The sequence below is a fragment of the Oreochromis aureus genome, linkage group 14 (assembly GCF_013358895.1).
Source record: "Oreochromis aureus strain Israel breed Guangdong linkage group 14, ZZ_aureus, whole genome shotgun sequence".
Classification (NCBI taxonomy): Eukaryota; Metazoa; Chordata; class Actinopteri; order Cichliformes; family Cichlidae; genus Oreochromis; species Oreochromis aureus.
Window position 1 is genome coordinate 22566563 of NC_052955.1, and position 20367 is coordinate 22586929.

At 41.1% G+C, this 20367-nt stretch overlaps 2 protein-coding genes across 5 annotated transcripts in view; one reads left to right on the forward strand and one right to left on the reverse strand.

Annotated features, from left to right (window-relative positions):
• LOC116322979 (F-BAR and double SH3 domains protein 2) overlaps nt 1-10502 on the reverse strand; it is a 71305-nt gene extending 60803 nt beyond the window's left edge. For both annotated transcript variants that reach the window (XM_031743230.2, XM_039598088.1), the window contains exons 1-2: nt 10132-10502; nt 5940-6037 (exon numbers count right to left, since the gene is read on the reverse strand). In XM_031743230.2, coding sequence (XP_031599090.1) covers nt 5940-6037; nt 10132-10152 — 119 coding nt within the window. In that variant the 5' untranslated portion in view covers nt 10153-10502. The remainder of the gene's footprint in view (nt 1-5939; nt 6038-10131) is intronic.
• Nucleotides 10503-13208: 2706 nt separating this feature from the next.
• Nucleotides 13209-18303, forward strand: p2ry2.1 (purinergic receptor P2Y2, tandem duplicate 1). Of its 3 annotated transcripts, XM_039622524.1 has the most exons (6): nt 13209-13364; nt 14928-15009; nt 16180-16533; nt 17245-17413; nt 17657-18002; nt 18086-18303. In XM_039622524.1, exons 1-6 carry the CDS (start codon nt 13311-13313, stop codon nt 18278-18280), a joined length of 1200 nt encoding a protein of 399 aa, XP_039478458.1. In that variant the 5' UTR covers nt 13209-13310; the 3' UTR covers nt 18281-18303. The 3 variants fall into 3 exon arrangements, with proteins under 3 accessions (XP_039478458.1, XP_039478459.1, XP_031599116.1); XM_039622525.1 differs by lacking the exon at nt 14928-15009 and having other exon boundaries at nt 13235-13364; XM_031743256.2 differs by lacking the exon at nt 13209-13364 and having other exon boundaries at nt 14775-15121.
• Nucleotides 18304-20367: the final 2064 nt, after the last annotated feature.

Sequence of the window (20367 nt, forward strand, 5' to 3'; positions counted from 1 at the left end):
TTGTCATTTCAACCCCAAGTATTATGCAGGGTCCTCTTGTGATTCAGTCTGCAGTGTTATTTTGCCGAGTACAGACGTACCTACACCTAATTACATTAGCAGGGTGTGAATCAGCCTTGCATTCATTTGTGTGTGAGTCGGGGTTTTTTTTGTTTTTTAATCCAACAAGGCCTTGATATTCTGTTCCCCATCTTCCTTCATTATGGAGGCTGCAATGAAAAGCATTAATGAGAACTCTTGGTGGCACTTTTGGGTTCAAATCAGACAGTTTCATCTAGCTACTCAGCAAGGAGAGCCATTAGGTTTTAATGATATTTGCAGATAATTCCTAGGATTTGGTCAATTAATTTGCATGAAACACAAATTTCATTTATCCCAGTGAATCATGCAAAGGACAGACATGGGGGGTAAATCACATCCAGTCCAGCAATCTAGTCCGAGCATCAGCTTCCAGGCTGCTATTTTTATCATTTATTTTATCATTAATCTCGCAACATCTCCACAATTAATACTGCTCTTTATAGAGTCTCCACAGGGCACTCTGTCTGCACCATTCTGCATTTATTCTAAACAACATCACAGCCTGTTGAAGAGTTACCTTACAGCAAAATGAAGCTGCACAGTAAAGTATATATAGCACATTGTTCACTGATCTAAACTAACAGACAATAGCTAATGCGTGACCAAATGATTATGAGCACAGCACACTGTATGAGAGTATTTCTACGGTCAGCGCAGGATGATGTGTTTGTAGCTATTAAGGCAGACATAAGGGTATAGGGGATTTAGCTGGATTGAGGACACCAAGTTGACTCCCTGAATCCACCAACTCGTCATCATTTTCTCCTCTCTCCCGTTCTCTTATCCATTCTAAGACTAGACTAGCTGAAATGCACTCCCAGAGGATGAAATACATGGTCCTTTCTCTTTCATCTTTCCTCCATTTTTCCCGTTATCATTCCTCTCATACCTTGTACAGCTGACACACAGACAAGAGACACAGAAGATATAAACTTGTATATGCGTGTGCGTGTGTGTGTGTGACTGAACGCTTTGATTAAAGCCAGCCTGTGGATTAATTAGGGTAAATAACCTCAGAGCTGCTTTTGGGATTTAAGTGTTAAAATCTACTGTGTGCTTCATACTAGAAATGTGTCTGTCAACCATGAATGTTTTTGTCATTGCTCTCCTGTAGGGTCCATCTATTAAAAATACTGTATTTGGAAATTATTTAGTTATAACTAGTCATGGCGACACCATCTCAGGAAAGGATTAGCTGAATCAGAGTCAGTTTCAAGAGGTCAGCACAAAGCATGTTCGTCAATTGATTAGCTTTCTACTGTAGTCTAGTGACTGTTTGCAAGCATCAACTGCAGATATTAAGTCTGCATTCTGACCCAGTGTGGGTATGGGGCATGTTCCTACCTGCTTCTTCCCTTGGGGATCACTCAAGATCTTTGAGTGCATCCCAAGGATTGCTGTGAGTGTGGGATGTCCTGCCACCGCCCAAAAAAACGAATCTGCTTTGGTATTTGATTTGGGGTTTTTTAAGTACAAAATAGAGCTAAGCAGAAAATAATAACTGCAGAAATTATATCGAGAACATATTTAGCAAAGGTGTTGACAGTTATAATGCTGATCTATTAATTGGAGAAACAGAAGTCTAAAGTATGAAACTGCACCAACTTTTTTCGTGTCATTGTTAGGTTAGGTGGTTGCTAGGCAACATAAAAGCATCACAAAAGATCATGAAAAAGTTTTGTGACTTTAAATGAGAAGTTACTGTTGTGATATTAAAATGGCACTCCTTTTACAAGGTGTTATAGGTGTGCATAAATTTGCTGGCTAGGCAACACGATGATCTCATAACACCTGATATAGATAAGAACCATCAGGGGCCTGTACAAGTACACCACAACTCGTGATCATCTAGGAGGAGTTTCCAGGAAAACAAACAGAGTGAGACTTTGTGTATTATAGTACAATGGTTGGCGTGTTAGAGTTGGGCATCGCAAACAACCCTTTGGCGGTCACCACAACTAGCACAAAAGCCCAGTGCGATGGTCCTCCCTGCACCCACTTGACATGCTGACATCACAATGAACTCTTGTCTCACAAATACACACAATTAGGGAGAAATATTACTAATCGTAGATAAAGAATCAAATAAATGAAGAGGAAAAACTAGCATGTGAAAATCAGTCAGTGGTTCATAGCTACAACCAAAGAAAATATGTCAGATTTAAGCAACAACAGAAAAGCACATTTGCCTTGAAATACAGTCTAACTTAGGGCTGTGCGATATGACCAAAATCTCATATCCCGATATTAAGACATCTATCGTCCGATAACGATATAAATCACAAAAATGTAACATTTTCTGTAAATTCTGTGAATGTTGGGCAGCTCGACTTGCGTGAAGTGTTTCCAGCTGGGCGTCGCGTACCTGGAGTCAAGTGTTTTAACTGATGCATGAAACGATACATTTTTAGACATAGGTTGTAACAGCCGCCGTTTTCTTTGTGAGTATTTATTACACAGCGTGCTGCGGGGAAAAGCCTGTTCTAACGTTTGAGTCTAAGGTTTATTTTTTAGCACCTGACGGCTCTTTTTTGCTTCTCATCCGTAAATACTCTGCATCTTTCACGTGATTCAGTTTATTTTGAAAAGTCTCAACAGGATCTTGAGCTTTATTGTGAAAGGTCTATGTGGAAAATAAACAAGCGGACACGAGGTGGTTTTACCATCGTTGTTGCTAACGACAACGCATAAAAACAAGCGCTTGTCCGTCTGTAGTGTGGTTATATTAAATATAAGAGAAAGAGAGAACTTTAGGAAATTCATATAGCCACTACAGTGACCATCAAAATAATGAAAAAATATTGCCGTAAACAGTTTATTTTGCGACACCACGAAACAAACGATAGCGTAAAATGAAACGATAGACGTTTTTCTATCATCATCCGATATATATCGTTATATCGAACAGCCCTTGTCTAACTGAGGGTCTCTTCTGCTACATCTTTTGCTAAAAGCACATTTATTGTCACACGGATGTGTGTAAATATAGGCTGACAAATATCTTTGGTAATATGCATATGTAATAATATGTTAATGAGCCATGTGCCCAGCGTTGCTTATGCTGATGAGCCATATGGAGCTTTGCCTGGAAGCCTGGTGAGAGCTGTAATGTTTACAGATCTCTTAGGTAAAAAGTGAACAGGACAAAAGATTATAACACTGTTCTCTGTTACAGTGATGCTTAAAGGCTGGGTCATTGCTTAAAGAAACAGTGGAGATTAATGAAACCATTCTGATGAGATTGAAAGCAAGTCAAAGAGGTCAAAGAGTCAAAAAGGATCAGCACAGGTGTTATTCTCTGGTTTTCTAAGGCTACATAGGATGAGACTGTTCATTCACTTTCTTGAAATGCAACAAAACACCTCAATTAAACTTTCATAAAGTTAAGGAAAAGAAGCTGTTTTAAATTTATTGCATTAATTCTTTTTCTTTTTTCTCTATTAACTAGTATTAACTAGTACAGCAGTCTCAAACTGCAGCTCCAGAGAGACATGCAGCTTCTTTTTCCATTTGTAAAAATGTGCTGCCTATATAGTCTTTTTTATGCTTTAATACGTGCATCATAGCTTACTTTGCTGAACCTTAGCATGGATATATACACATAAACGGTCCATGGACGAACCTATTTGCATTTACCACCAACACTGCTGGCTTACTGGTACTGCTTAATCTGCGGCTGGACTTTAGACAAAATAAAATTGAACCTGATCTATTTTTTTTTAATATCTTTAAAGCTATTAGGCTTTGGATGTTACAGTTCTTTTCAAAGTAGGCTACTTTTAATTTAATCTGCACAGGAACACAGTGGCCTGCAAAGCTTCATAACTACTCTTTGCAAAGTAAATATAAATAAATATACTCTTCCTCTGCTTCACATCTGATCCCTTTTCTTTGTAATAAAAAACTGATTTAAAAAAGTAAACAATTTAAACTTCATTCCAGAATTTTGTAACAAAAACACGATATTGTAACAAAAATGCAACTGCAGCCCACAAAAAAGCCATTACTTGTGTTAAAGGATTAATTATTTACACCCTATTAGTAATGTTGACAGGCTAATTCATATTTAATAGGCTGTGTTACCTTCATTGTAAGGCTCAAATACATTTTGCAGCCCCACCACAAATTTTCAGATTAAAAATTGCTTGAAAATGTCTCTTTTGATAGTAAAGGATGCCAACTCTTCAATTACGGGATAGCACTTGGACCCAGACCCCATACTAGGTAATATTAGCCACCCTGCATATGTTATTCCTAACTTTTTTGTTCATTTACAGGCTGTATGGAGTTGTTTGTCTAAATGCTTCATTAAAGTACTTGGATGTATTTATTTTATTTTTCAAATGAGTTTATATTAAGTTTTTATTAATTTACTCAACGAGAGGTGGTGTGCCTGCAGTGTCGTCATCCATCGTGAAACAAACGATATCAGACAGAACATGTCGACTCTAATCGTTGGTTTCAACCAAGCAGGTGCAAAAGCATAACAGAAATAAACAATTTCCGCTTTCACATAAACTATTTCTTGAAAAACATTTTCTCTATAGAGCGATTCAGTCCTGTCAGAAGACAACTCGCAATTTAGCCAACTGCTGTCCTTTCAGCACCTGTGGTACTAGGCTGCTGGTTCGGACAAACATAATGGGAGCTGAAGTCGGTTGACGAAATGGATACGTTCATCACACTGTGCTGCTGGTGTGAAATTCAGATAGCCCTTCTGCTCTTTTATAATAATCTTTCAAAATTGGCTAAAGCCAAAAGACTGGGACCACAGTGGTTTGCTCAAGGACACATCAACTAAGCAGATGCATGTGGCTGCAGGGGCTTAAGCCCAGGACTCCCAATCGCAAGCCAATTTCCCTAATCACTGCACCACCCCACTGCTCCTGATTTTGCCACCGTGAGAATGTGTCATCAAAAATAATTACAAAACATTAAAGGCTAGAGCAACATGGAGAGAAAAGACTGCAGGCAGCGTCTTTCAATGACGAGGATGACAAAGCCTATTTGGGAACCTTTTACCCAGTGGCACATACCTTCATCCCTCACCGACTGAAAGAACTAACACATCGTGGTTGCATATGCTTAACTGGCTCTCCCGCGCTCCCACAAGTGAGACCAGAGCCTTGTTCGCTTTCCAAAACCCAGCAGCAACAAGCCAATCTGTTCTCAAACAGCTGGAGCTGCCCCCAAGAGTGAAAGAGGGAGAAAAAGGGAGGGAAAGAGGGGGGGAGGGAGGTCTCAGAGAGAAAACAGGCAGAGAAAGTGTGAAAATGAGAAACAGAGCAAAAGACCGGGATGAGAGCATAGACGCAGAGAGTATGAGAGTTCGCTGTCATAAATAATCAATGCTTAGTCAACACAGAAAATGAGAGCACGTGAAGGAGCCAGGGCTTCCTCCTATTCCCTAATCCAAAAAGGGAAAACTGCCAGCTCACATATGTCACGAGTAAACAGAGCTGAGCTAAGTTGAAGAGGATATATGGAGACAGACAAAATGATAATCGGAGGAAAAGCAACAGAGAGAAATTAAAGTGAGGGAAGAGACTGCAGAGAGAGTTAAATTTGGAAAAGGTGAAAGTGAGAAAGAAAAAAGAAAGAAAGAAACACTTGGAAAGCAGGAAGCGGGCTGCAGGAAATTCCTTTGTCATCCTCCTGACCCTTCGCGCTTGTCAAAAAACTGGAATATGACAGTCCACGTCCTCTTTTTCTTCTCCCTCACTCCTTTTTCCTTTTCTCCGGCTGTGTCCGTGTGAGCGTGCTGCGCAGCGACAACTAGATTTCAAGTCATCTGCCATTTCTTAAGCGCACTTGCTTGGTGCTAGAGACAACTATGTGACTCGGAAACGTGTTCATACCTCATGTCTTCAAGCAGGTCACATTCGGTCTGGTGTTTAAAGTGCAGTCTTGTCATCTGCTCTGTGTGAGTGTTTTTCAGCTCCTGTGTCACTTTGACCTGGATGAAACAAAAAGACATGTGTTATTTATTCATCCATCAGCTCCACAGGCATGTTATTGATCTCTATGAAGCCCAACTTTCAACAAATCATCAGTCCTCACATATCAATATATTAAAACAGTAACTACATATTAGTCTAGATGTGATTTGGCCAATGCAGAGGACATAAATGGCCGTCTTTTCCTGGTTGTAAAAGGGTTCATTGAATGACGAAAGCCTCTACCTGGCTGTAAGTTATAAATGCACGTTAACAATAAATGATCCATATCAATCCATAATATTTCCATCTCATCGACCCTTCGTTAGATTAAATGCTGCATGAAATTACCAAAAGTCACAGACTGAATACAGTAACATCTTTTAACATGAGCACATTTCATTTTGTGTTTATCAGATAATCTGCCCATCTATTAAACTGTTTAAAGAAAGAAAGATTTTCTTTTAAAAATTTGTGATATTTTAACATAACTTGTTTCAATCAAAAAGCTAAGAACTGTTTGGACAACTGGACAAATATGCCCTCACCAGCCGCCTCATTGGGTAAACCTGGTCAGTTGCTTGTTACTGCAAATATCTAGTCGATCACATATCAGCAACTCAGTGCATTTAAACAAGCATACATGGTCAAGACGACCTGCTGAAGTTCAAACCAAGCACCAGAATGGGGAATAAAGATCCTTAGTATAAGTGTTTCAGAAACTGCTGACCTGCTGGGATTTTCCCACACAACCCTCTCTATGGTTTACAGAGAACGGTCTGCCTTGTTGATGGCAGAGGTCAGAGGAGAATGACCAGACGGCTTCCAGCTGTAACTCAAATAACCGCTCGTTAAAACCAAGGTCTGCAGAAGAGCATCTGTGAACACGCATTAACCTTAACCACAGCAGGTGCCACTCCTGTCAGCTATGAACAGAAAACTGGGGATAAATTTTGCACAGGCTCACCAAAGTTTGACAACAGAAGGCTGGAAAAACTGTTGCCCAATTTGACAAGTCTCATAAACAACATGAAAGCGTACAAGGCAAGCTGGATATCAGCTTGCCTTGTATGAAAGCGTATATCCAGCTTGCCTTGTATAAGGAGTTCAGGCTGGTGGTGTAGTGGTGTGGAGGATATTTTCTTGGCACACTTTTGGCCCCTTAGTACAAAATCAGAATTGTTTAAAGAAGCACGGCAAACCTGAGTATTTTTGCTGACCAAGTCAAACCCTTTACGACCAGTGTACCAATCGTCTAACAGCTGTTTCAAGTAGGCTACACAAAGCTCAAATCATCTTAATCTGCCTTCTTGAACATAACAATTCGTTCACTGTACTCAAATGCCCTCTACAGTCACCAGATTTCAATCCAATATAGAACCTTTGGGATGTGGTGGATGTGCAGCTGACAAATCTGCAGCAACTGTGTGACACTGTCATGTCATGTGGACCAAAATCTCTGAGGAATGTTTCCAGCACCGTGTTGAATCTAAGCCATGAGGACTTCATTAGCCAAAAATAAATATGAGTGACACTGATTTCAAAATGATATATACTGAAAAGCATTATATTCTCTAGCTGCCCATCAGCTGTCCTCCTCTAAAGTCACCTGAAAGGAGCACATACATATATACACTCCCACTCATGACCCATCAATGTAAAAGTCGGCGTCAGGGTTTTGTGAGACCTTCAGTGAGGCAGGTATGGGGATTTTTTGCAGTTAGAGGTGACTGAGGATACTCTTAACATCCCCCATAACTGCAGTGTTTAGTAAAGATGCTGTGTGCATCAAATTCAATTTAGTGACCAGGCTGCTTCACACATCTTATGCTAAAACAGACATGCACACAGACACACAGACACAAACACACACATCTCCTGCCAACAGAGTCGCTGTGAAGGTCATTGTGCATTGTCGGGTGAATTCCATCGGCTATTCACCAGAGTAACAGTGGGCAAATTCACGACTGTTCTAGACAAAACAATCAACAACATGCCACACACACTACACTGGCACACACACCAACACACAAACACAGCACAGCTCCTTTTTTTCATGTGCTGTGCCTTTGAAGATAAGGAGGGAGTGGTTCATTACATTATCAGGGCAAAATTTCTTCACTTGATTTCACCTTCTATCACTCAGTGGCAACCCCAGAGGATGGCGAGAGGAGGGGAATGGTGACAGAGAGATAGAGAGATGGGGCAGGGGTTACAAAATGAAAAAGAAGATGTCAAATAAGGGCAAATGTGAAAATTATGAATAACAAAAATGGAAAGAGGAAGAGATATGGCATAAACATCCCCGGCTGTGAGATAACAATATCAAGAGGAGTTTAACTTCTTCGTCTTTTGCTGCATCCTCCTCCACTACAACCATTAACCTTCTTGGTGGTCTTCCTATTTCCTTCTGCCTTAAAATAAGGCAGAAGATAAAAGGGGAGGGTTGTGTCAGGAAGGGCATCCGGCATAGGACCTCTGCCAAATCAAACATACCTTCAAGCACATGTGAGGATGTCAGATTCACCCCAGTAATGAAGCATGTATACCAATACACATATACTTCCTCCCAGTCTGATATGTATCCAGTCTAAAGATGCAAAGATGCTTTCACTGATTTAACTTAAGAGTCAATGTCATCCGTTGATGCAGTTAATGTCAATTTAAAGAGTTCAAGTTCACCCCAAAATCAAGCATCTGCAAAACACTTGTGTAGCCTGAAATTTCATAGGCTAAATTTGCCCAGCTCTAACCAATTCTTTAAATCCACAAAACAGAGATGCTTCCTCAGCGTCCACACCCACTCTCGAACCTATGGATTTAAAGCTAGATAGGCAGACACTGCATTGCCTTTGTCAGGCCTCTTTAATTTAAGCCACATAAGGCGAATAAAAGAGAGCCGAAATGACTCCATGTTTGTTAGCAGATGTGCCGAGACACAGACAGAACACTTAAGGGGCTGTATGTGCCGCACTGGGAGAGAAATTATTAGTATCCAACAGTCTAGCAGAGATGCTGTGGGCTGAGTGCACACTGAGGATACCCGCGCTATTGCCAGTGGGTAACTCATCAGTATTTTTTATATATTTGTTTCTAAATTATGCTTTTATTCTGAAAACATTATAACAGGAGGTTCAGGAAAGCAGTGTGTACAGCCTCAGTCAGGAGAAGACCTGCACAAGTGTGTGGTTTAAAGGCATGATATGGCTTGTCCGAGGCCACAGTATGTGTGTGTGTAAACGCAGGGTGTAAGTGGCACAGAGGGAATACGTGGTAATTAAGAGAAATCTGATGCGGAGCTTCACAGTGGGGAAATTGGCTCTTGTGCATCTATTTCAGGAGGGCACACACACACACAGACAGAAAGCAGTGGACCAGAAACTTCATCACACCCTCATGTGTATACACACACACACGCACGGTGCACAGCACGCTTTAGGCGTCCTTTCTCAGCCCATACAGAATCAGTAAGTCAGCGTGGCTCTGGCTGCACGCCTTCCTCGGTATGCTCGGCTTTTTGTCAGCTCTGCCTTCGGTGACCCCTGCACGGACTGATGAAGGTCTTTCTCTGAGACATCATCACAAAAGACGAAATCTTTTGTTGTGCTGTCTGGGGCAGGAGAGTGGAGTAGAGTGGAGTGGAGGGGGGGTTGCGGGTTGTTGTCATATTTCCACAGCGTCCACATTTTAACAAAAACAACCACCTTACTGGCCACAACGCTAAAAGCACTGCTCATATTTGAAGTTATTCCTATTCCTGCTGCACGTCTCTCCCCCCGAATCCCGTTTACTCGTGCTTTGTGTCTCACGGTAGCCCACCTAGCGCTTTCTAGCTAACGTTATTTGACGTGTGAGGGTCACGCTGCTGCAGCGGCTGGACAGATGCACATTAATAACGTTCACAACTAACCCAGCTAGCCGTCCTTGCTAATGTTGGCTAGCGAGGGTCTTTCCGACCTCCCCTTTAATTTTGCCTTTATTTATTTATTTTTATGTATTTATTTATTTATTTTTACCGGAAGCTTTTTGTCGTGGCTGTCCAACCGTGAGCTTACAACACTGTTATCTGCCTGTCATTGTCTGCACAGCCCTACTAAAAACATAACGGACTCACCTTCCTCGGCGGCGGCTGCATGTTGAAGTATTGACATGAATGGTATTTCCCTTGTGAGATGTATTGTAATTCCGAGAGGATATCCAAATCAGTGTGTGGCACTAATATTTCTATGTTTTTTTCCCCCTCTTACTTCCTGAAACAAACACCAACAAAAAGAAAGAAAAAAGCCTCCCCTCCGAACCACAGGGAGGAAAGACGGGAGTTAAATTTGTACTCCGGCGGCCATGACTGATGATAAATGGCTAGTTTATATGCAGAGCAGAAACTGGAGCTACGAGGAGAGACACGCTTGTGTCGGCTGCTGCCACTACGAGAGGACTGGTGTGTTACTGTACTCTTGTGAGCAGGAGAGGGGGAGGCAAACAGGCGGAGAAGAAAAAGCAGAGGGAAGGGATGGGGAAGATATTAACGGGGAACCCCATTAGCAACTCAGCTCAAGGGCTCCACCGTGCGGGGAAGAGCGGGACAGCGCCCCGTGCCTCATTAATGAAAAACGGCCATCAGGACGGGAAGAGATAATCTTTTTGTTTGCGCGTTCTCGCCCTGTGCTGGCGGTAAAATATGAGTAAAAATTTCTTAAAGTATATGAGATTTTCAAATGTTTTATTTATTTATTTATTTATTTATTTTACAGCCGCTCCAGCTTGCTCATAGGGGGAAGCGCAGGAGGAAGAGTCCCGCAGACCTGCATAGCAACAAGAAACCGCATTCAATCAATCGTGGAGTAGGAATAAAAACGGGATTTTGTTTTAAATAAATAAATAGACAAATTAAATATACAAGTGATTTAAAAACATTTTTGCATAGGACCTATTATTTTTTGGCTAGGAAGTCCAAAAAAGCGTCTAATCCACACTATTATTATGTAGATCATGGCGCACGTCAAAAAAATCTATAGAAAATCAGGGGGCAGACAGAGTAAAATAGGGTTACTGGGTTCATTGCTTCTGGGGAAAGGTGATGAAAGTCTTGTCAAGGGTTGGCATCAGCTGCAGCTGGTATCACAGCACCCGCAAGCATGAATGCATGCATGCATGCATGCAGCCCGTAGCCTATATGCTTTTATTAGGCGTTATTGCACGTGGTTAAAAATCGGCCAAATGCTGCATTTCTGGGTCTTCCGTTATAACACAGTTTATATCTCGGGTCATGGACCGCTTTTCAGACAGACCAAGACGTCATCTTAAGATCGTTGGGAACTGGGATGGACATTTTTACACACCACACCATTTTTAATCAATTAATTCAGAAAATAATTTGAAGATTGTTACGTCTCACTCTGCTAACACCCCTGTCAAACTGTGTAGTTGTCCAGCTTTTGGGAAAGTAAGTAAGCTTTCCCATAAAAAAAAAAAAAAGATACAGTGATTAGTATAAATAGGTCAAACTAAGTAAAAGCAAGTCTACGCAGGTCGGTCTTAAGCTTCCTTTTTAATCCTATCAACAGTGTCCACAGATCTTAGTCCACTGGAAGCCAGTTCCACAACTTGGGAGCCACAACCTCAAAGCAAAGTCTCCTTTTATACTTTTGTACCCAGACCTACTGTAGATACCACCAACAACCACTAATCAGCTGACCTCAGAGACCCAGTAGTCATGTATAGATGTATTAATTCACCAGGAAGCATCTAGCCAAGGATCACCGAAATCTTAAATTGAACCTTAAAGTTTATGGGGAACAAGTCTAAATGGGATAAAATCAGCATCACATGGGGCCTTTTACAGGACCTGGTGAGAAGCTTTGTATTCTGGACCTGCTGTAAGCAACACAGATGATTTACTCAGGCGAATGAATAATGAATGATGAGTGATCGAGGCGCGATGACACAAAAGAGTGTATAATCATTTCCATTTCACACTGAGACACAATATATTTTTGAAGAGCAATGTTCTGCAGATTATTAAAAAAAAAGTTTTAACAAGACATGCTTATCAAAACTGAACCCTCCTTTAAAAGGAACACCAGGATCGCTCATGGTATGGAGACCTAAAGATAGAGTTTATGTTGTCAGGAGCGCACATAAGAGTGTCAGGGGTTTTTTGTGTGTGTGATAACTGACTGTTCTGAAGAACAGATGGTTTTATTTGTTTACATTCTGGGGTTTGAATGGCATGTATGAGATGTCTTCAAAGTTATTGAGGATGTGTGCAAGTAGAATAATATATAAAGGCGTTACCCAAGCTTTAGGTAATGCCACAAGCTAAGGTGGCAGAAGAGGACACAAAATAGGAAGAGACCCAATCCAGAGCTGAATCAGAGGTGCCCACCCACATTCGAAGTCTCCTAGTCAGGATACCCTGATCAGCCATGTCAGAGGCAGCAGACAGACCTATCAGAACTTCACCTCCATCTCCATGCTTTAAAATATGATTTGAAACTCTACAAACAGCTGTTTCAGTAGTGAATCAAACTGAATTTATCCAAATGGTTTTTGAGCAGTTACAGCCACCACTTTTTCCAAGAAGTGTAGTACTAAAGGGCCTTTTTGAAGGGCCAGCATTGGGCTTTTTAAAAAGAGGGTTGATAACAGCCTGTTTAAATTGTGAAGGGGACACAGCCAGAGGTTAAAGAGTTGTTAACTATCCTGAGAACAACACAGCCCAGAGGTGTGAATGACCTTTTTGAACAGTGAGGTTGGTAAAATGTCAAGTAGGCAAGAAGAGGGTTTGCTGACGAGATCATATCAAAGACATCGGCCCAAAGGACGGGTCATATTTGCTCTGATATGATGGATCTTATTAACCAAGAAAGAAGGAAAGTTTTCACACTCTTCAAGCAGGAGAAACAGGATAAATGATGTCTCCGAACTTTGGGGTTTTCTTTGCTGTTATGAATTCAGCTTGAGTGAAGCGCGAGACTGTCCCTCTGGCTTGGAAGACAGAGGAAAAGACAAACTAGCTCAGAGGAAGCGAGCGTTTTACTTCTTGCCTCCTACGTGTTATATTCAAGGTTAGGGTACAGGTAATCATTAATTTACAAAGTTTCTGGAGCAGGTGAGACATTAAGCACACTTCCTCACCTATCACACTCGTATATTTCAACACACTCAAACACTCGGAGGAATCACATTAATGTTCACACCTAACTTTTAAACAGCGGCACAGAGGAAAATGGCTGCCACCCTCTTATAGATCGTATTTTTTGCGTTAGGATCCAGCAAGGATTGTTTTCATCTATGATTTCTTTTATAATTTGGCTTCTGCACATATATTCCTTTGGCCTTACCGAGGTAAGAGATTGTTATGTGTCTGTGCCCATAAAACAAGAAAACAAGAAATCGGTGTGGTAACAGGGGAATTTTATTCTACTGAGTGGCTCCCACTGGTGTTTAAGTGTGCATACAGTGTGCTGGCCCCCCTGTGGCGTACCGCCTAAATCTTAAACTAAAGTTAAGATTAGAACAAAGCTCAGCAGCGTGCATTTCATCACAGCCCACAGCCCTGTTGTTAATGCAAAATCCAAAAAACGCTGTAGTTTCACAGGTTAACAACCATTATTGTGGCATGTGAGAGTTAGTTAATTGTTACATATTTATAATAATTAATTCAGGAAAATGACAAAAGAAGACATTGTGCCGCTTCTAGTGGGCACTTTTGTTTGCACACTGGCAGTTTCATTGAAAATGATTGAAGAAATATAGGCATGCACACCTTTTTTAAGTGCACAGCCCAACTAACTAAAGCAGCTCTGCATATTTGATTTGGCAGATTTTCACACCAGATAACTGTCCTGACACAACCCTAAAAGGGATTTTTGTCTCCTCCTGGTACTGATAGATAGTGATCGTTCACTTGTTAGGCAAATGTGTAAACCCGGACACTATGGAGCCACTAACAAGCAGCCTAACCAAAACTTCAGAAAACAATAGCGCAGGAAAGCAGAAAGCAATAATTTCGAGTGAATAACTTCAACTACACGCCAGATCAACGTAACCCAGAACTATTGTACTTTGCCTCGGTATGGCCAATTTCCCACGTGCATTTCTGGCTACTTTTCCTCCACAGTTTTTGAATTTAGCAGTGAAAGAATAACAATCACATTATCAACATAAGGACCAACAAATATCAGCAAACTCGTGGAGGGAGATTGCTGAAACTATCAAAACTGACCTGAGAGAATTTTCAAATAAGTTCAAATGATTTGTTTCTATTGGCTGGCACTGCATATAAAACACTGGGGCATGACCAAAAGGTACTTAACGCGTAGTGGACCAGCACAAGCACGTAAGCCAGCAACGATGTCTGTCATTTACGTAGGTTATGTTGTGGTCTCTGCAAAGATTCCACACAGGAGCCTAAATCAGGCCTTAGGTGTGAGGGCAAATCTCAGTGAGGCTTGTGCCACCCCATACCCCCCCTCTGGACACACCCCAGTTCTTGACGTCTCCTCCTGAGGAAAAAAATGCCCATTTAGTTGTTGGTGAACTAAATACTATTACTAGTGCAGCTTATATCTATAAATAAAGATTATTATAATTATTACTGTTGTCATCAGTATACAGGGTTACATTTTTTAAAATTTCTTGCTCTAATAATACAAGATCATTTAAGACCTTTTTTCATGGTAAAAAAATCCTTCTTCTTATTTTAATAACACTAAGACTAACTCAAATATATAGCTTTCTAGGTTTACCAAAGCAAGAAACATAAATATTTAACCAGTTTGAAGTGTCTGTTGGTTTTACTGAATATATTTAACATATTAGCCTCAGGCCCCAAATGCTTACTCACTGTGGACACGCCGCAACTCGTCAAACAGTCGTACGTCTTCACAACTTTTTCACTGCCTCCAGTCTCCCAGGAACACATTCAACCACAAACAACAATGTGAGGATACTTCGCACAGGATAGTCAGGATAATAGCACCCATACAGTGTGAGTTACTTCATGAACTATATGTTTTTTAGGGTTTGGGGGTTTTTTGGGGGGATATTTGTGAACGGCTGTTTTACCAGAAAATAGCAGAAAGGAATTTATTGCCGAAGAGGTAAGTTCTTCTCAACTTGGTATGGCATGCACAAAAACTTAGAAACTACAAATATGGACGCTCAGGTCTGTTATCTGTTAAATTTAACACACGGCTGTTTAGAAGAGTAAAGGAGAGAAGAGCGAAAGGTTCAGAGAAAGCAAAACAACATCAGAAAGAGAAAAGGGGGGAAGGTCTGCTGCAGGTTAACTCCTTGGTGAGCTGAGAAACTAGTAAGGTTGCGTGTTGTTTCTTCAGGCTCTTTCTGTCCGTTTTATTGCATGGCTGAACTTGAGCTTGTCAAATAAAGAGAAAAATGGCCCGAGTTTGTGTGAGCCAGCAATGTTCAGCTCACGCCACTGAAACTCTCCAAGCTGAATCTGGTTTGAGTTAAAAAGTTATTCCTCTGTTTCTGCCGTTTGCAGCTGGAGGGTTTTTTGGAAAACTTTGTCATGCCCAAACAAGACATGCTTTTTTTTTTTAATCTGCTGTGGGCCACAGCTGCACCAGATATTTTCTGAAAAGTTGTTGGCACATAAGTTGGGGAATCAGTGTCTGAAACAAACTTTGAAACTCTGCATTGCCGATATGTTATTCAGAGGTGTCACAGTGTTGTTTAGGCCAGGTGGAGGAACTGTCGGTTTAAGAGCCACCGCTTTCATAGAGATTCATATTTTCGGATGGAAAAAAAGCTTCAGGAGAGAGTCTAATCATCAGTTATGGTTTTAAGTAGCTCCTCCTCTTCTTTCACCCACAATTAAAGAAAGCAACAACTAATGTCTGTGAAATGTCCTTGTGCATTTTACAGAAATGAAGTGAGTCAAGCTGGATTATGTTAATTTGATTGTGCAATCACAATTGGCTATTTGCCTGTACTTAGTACGGCATGATATGCTGGACTCACTGTGCTGTTGAAGCATGCCAAAGCAAATGATTCAGGACCTCTTTAACTGATGTCATATCCTCCTAATCACAACCATTTTCTTTGTCCTTTGTGTGTAATAGTTTTTCATGGTTTTATACATATATATATATATATATATATTATAATTTCTTTCTTTCTACAATTTTCCCCTCAGGTGTTCTCAGCATCAAGATGGCCAGCGTTGACAACAACAAGACCAACCAAACCAATTTCACTGCCAACTACTGTCACTTCAATGATGATTTTAAATATATCCTCCTCCCTGTCAGCTACACCCTGGTGTTTGTGATTGGCCTGGCGCTGAACGCCACGGCGTTGTATGTGATTGTGTTCCGCACCAAGCGCTGGAAGCCCTCGACCATTTACATGTTCAACCTGACAGTGTGTGACACCCTGTACATCTTCACGCTGCCATTCCTCATCTACTACTACGCCGACAAGAACGACTGGCCGTTCAGCGAACTGTTCTGCAAGCTTATACGCTTCCTGTTTTATGCCAATTTATACGGTACAGTTGTGGAAAGCTACCAACTCACACAGCACAGTACAAAAGCTGAGCTTGACTTATTGTAGAGCAACCGCTTTGCAAGATAATATGCTGCAATACAGTATGCATTATTTGTCAGTGCAGTATGATGCAATAAGGTGTGAAATACAGTGTGTGTGAACATTGGCAATATGAATCTGCACTTCATCTGTTGCTAAAGTGCAGACTTTCAGCTTTAATTCAGATGAGCAGTTTCATGGCTGAGGGAGGGCTGTTCCCTTGATGTATTTTATAGGTTTACATCATAGTCTTAGATGTCAGTGCAATTCAGGGAGGCCAATATTGGGCTGAAAAACCCAAATAAACCAGAAATAAATAAGAGAGAAAACCAAAGATTTAGGAGGGGCCTAAATGCAGTCGTCAGCTCAGCGATGCCAAATGAATAACCGAGTGGATGATCACAGAATTATTTCCATTGTTAAGAAAATCAACTTCACATCATCTAACCAAGTCAAAAAAATGCCTCAAGTGGTAGGAATATCATTATACACGCAAGAGACGCCTTCGTGAACATAAACACTGAGGGTTTACAAACAAGGTGCAAACCACTGGTTACACTGGGGGTTTTTTTTTGATGATCTATTAGTTAATACAAAGAATTACACAGTAATACTATTAATTATTAGTATATGAAAAAAGCATGCTAAACATTCTTTTTTTCCTCTCTGACAGGTTCCATCCTGTTCCTGTCCTGCATCAGCCTGCATCGGTTCGTTGGTATCTGCTATCCAGTCCGCTCCCTCAACTGGGTCAGCGCCCGCCAGGCCAGGCTGGTGTCTCTGGCAGTGTGGGCCTGTGTGTTATTCTGCCAGGCTCCTGTTCTCTACTTTTCAAGAACTAGGTGATTAAATGTTTGTAACTTTGTTTCTCTGTCTTCGTTTATTTTGTGAAAGTGTCTCTAATTGCATTTAAGTGTGGACTATTGACTTTTGTGGCACACCAGTTTTGTACTGTGCTTATCTTAGGTGACCCTAATGGGACACACTTAAAAGAACAGCCAAGCTTTTACTCAGGTTGAGTGCCAGACAGGGGGAGTGCCATTTAAAGATCCGAAACAAATGCAATCTGTTATCTGCTCTGTAAGGGATGTAAACACCGAGCGAATCTGCCATGACACCACCAGCCCAGAGCTTTTCGATGACTTCCTGGTGTACAGCTCAGTCATATCAGTGCTCATGTTCGCCTTGCCCTTCATGGTGGTGATGGTGTGCAACGGCCTGATGGTGAGAAAGCTTCTAGATACTGGCTGGGGGTCTGGAGCAAGAACTGAAGAGGAAAGAGGAGGCTTAACAGCCCAAAGGTCCAAACAGAAGTCAGTAAAGATGATCATCATCGTGCTGGCAGCGTTCATGCTGTGTTTCCTCCCTTTCCACCTCACCAGGAGTCTTTACTACTTTTTTAGATACCTGAGGCAGGTCAATCCAGCACAGGTGAGGACAAGCACTTCTTTAATAATAAACATGTTATGATGACTCTAAAAGATCGCTGAATGACATTTGCATCCCTTCACCAGATCAGCTGCAGCTTGGTGGAAGCCTCCAGTGTGGCCTACAAGATTACACGACCTTTGGCCAGTGCCAACAGCTGCGTGGACCCCATCCTTTACTTCCTAGCAGGGCAGGATGCCCGCAGCAATCTCACTAAGAAGCGCAAACTGCCGCCACCAAAAGCAAACAGTGGAATCCAAACCTTGACAGTAGAACGCTAACACCTGAGACTGTTTTGGTGAAAATGCTGAGTGGGGTGGGGGGGGGGGGGGGGTGAAGACATTTCACTCTTCATCCAAGAGGTTTTGTAGCTGGGGAGTCCCAGGTATTTATTTATACCATAGAGGAATTGTCACCTTGGGTTGTTGACCCACCCCGTTGTCATTAAGAGTCATTAAACATCATGTGACTGTTTGCCACCTGGGCTTGTGTAACAGTAACAGACTGTTAAAGACTCGCATGTTTATCTACCACTCTCTTCCACACTGTGTTTTTTGTCCTGTCTCCCTCACCTCACCCCCAACTGGTCGAGGCAGATAGCCACCTCTCCCAGAGCCTGGTGCTGCTCTGAAGTTTTCTTCCTGTTAAAAGGGAGTTTTTTCTTCCCACTGTTACCAAGTGTTTGCTTATAGTGGGTCATTTCATTGTTGTTGTTTTTTTGTAGAGTTTTTACCTTAAAATATAAAGCACTTCAAGGCAACTGTTGTTTTAGTTCAATATAAATAATATTCACTTAAGTTGAATTGAATTAAACATGATTACAGGAAGGTTAATGACTCTCAGGACCACCTCCAAAGTGACAGCACCAGTGGGGGTTAAAGACCCGAGACTTCCCATTAGTTTTTGAACAGAAGTACCTAAAAAGAAGTTCAGTTCCCTTCAACTCAAGTACTCAAAGCTACTGCTACCTGGATGGTTCAAAACCTACATAGACACACAGTATTGTATGACAGATGCTCTCTTTAAGAGAGCACTTTTCAATCTTAAATATGCACCAGTCGTCAGTTTAGCAGGTGCAACACTTCTGAGATGTTAATTTTACTTCAAGACAGATATTTTGTTATTAGATACTATTTTTTGTTTTCTTTTTGCTAAGAGTCCTAGTGAGAGCAAATTAAAGGGAAAAACCTGAAGTTTAGTTTTATTGTTAAAATACTGCAAATCAGGACAGGAGCTGACAAAGGAGATTTATGATGACTGAAGATTAGATATAAATGTCTAAATTATGCATTTGATTTCTGACTTAATGCATTAAATGCCTTTGGATGTATAGGGAATAAAGATCGTGTATTTATGAAAATAGAAAACTACGTGGCGTATCACAGCTGTGTGCTTAGAGAATTGATTTTATGAGTCATTTCCAGCACCTGATGTTTGTATGTTTGCATAAGAACTTATAGGTTTTCCACAGTGAGCATTGTTCTGACATGAAAAACAGGAATGCGCGTGTTCCCCGCAGGGGTCAACCTCACTGCAAATTTAAGGCTTGCGCTCAGTGTCCCGGAGAAAAACACGTGTCACAAATGTGAAGGATGTAAAAATCATGTAGTAAAGAAGAAGACATTTTTAAAATGTGGTAACTGGCAACCTATCGAGGATTAACCCCACCTTTCGGCCTATGGCAGCTTGGATAGGGCAAGATGGATGGATGGATGGATGGATGGATGGATGGATGGATGGATGGATGGATGTTTTTCTTCTAATTTAAATCCATGTGTGTCCATCATTTTTTAAATCAAACAGCCATAGGAACAGAAGGGAATTTATAGTAATGTACAACAGTACATACTCAAGTATACCTTTAATCTACAGTGAACCACTAGGGGGTGACAGCACCCAACAAGTTCATCATGGTTCAAAAAATCCCATCAAATTTTTTGCCATTTTATAATCTAGCCTCACACAAACCTCAAGCCTCACATACTGACCAACTCCAGACACCACAAAGCCACACAGCAGCGCGACACCAAACCAGATAGCATTTAAAATGACTCTTTATTTTAAAAGTAAAAACATCATACAGGGAAAAAAACTGCAATATTATATAAATGCAAGCTACAAAGCTGATAAGATGAATATTTAAATCCTTCCCTCTTTTCAGCAACACTTCAGCTTGAATACATTTCATGATAACTGTAGTCTGAGTGAGAATGTTACTAAAAACGGATCAAAAGAAAACATGTAACGCAGTCAATAAATACCCTTCCCTCCAGACATGCTGTCATATTCCTTGTCACAACATAATAAGAAAATATGAAAATGAGCAGTTAAAAAAAGCCTCTATCATTATAGCACACGCTTGAAAACC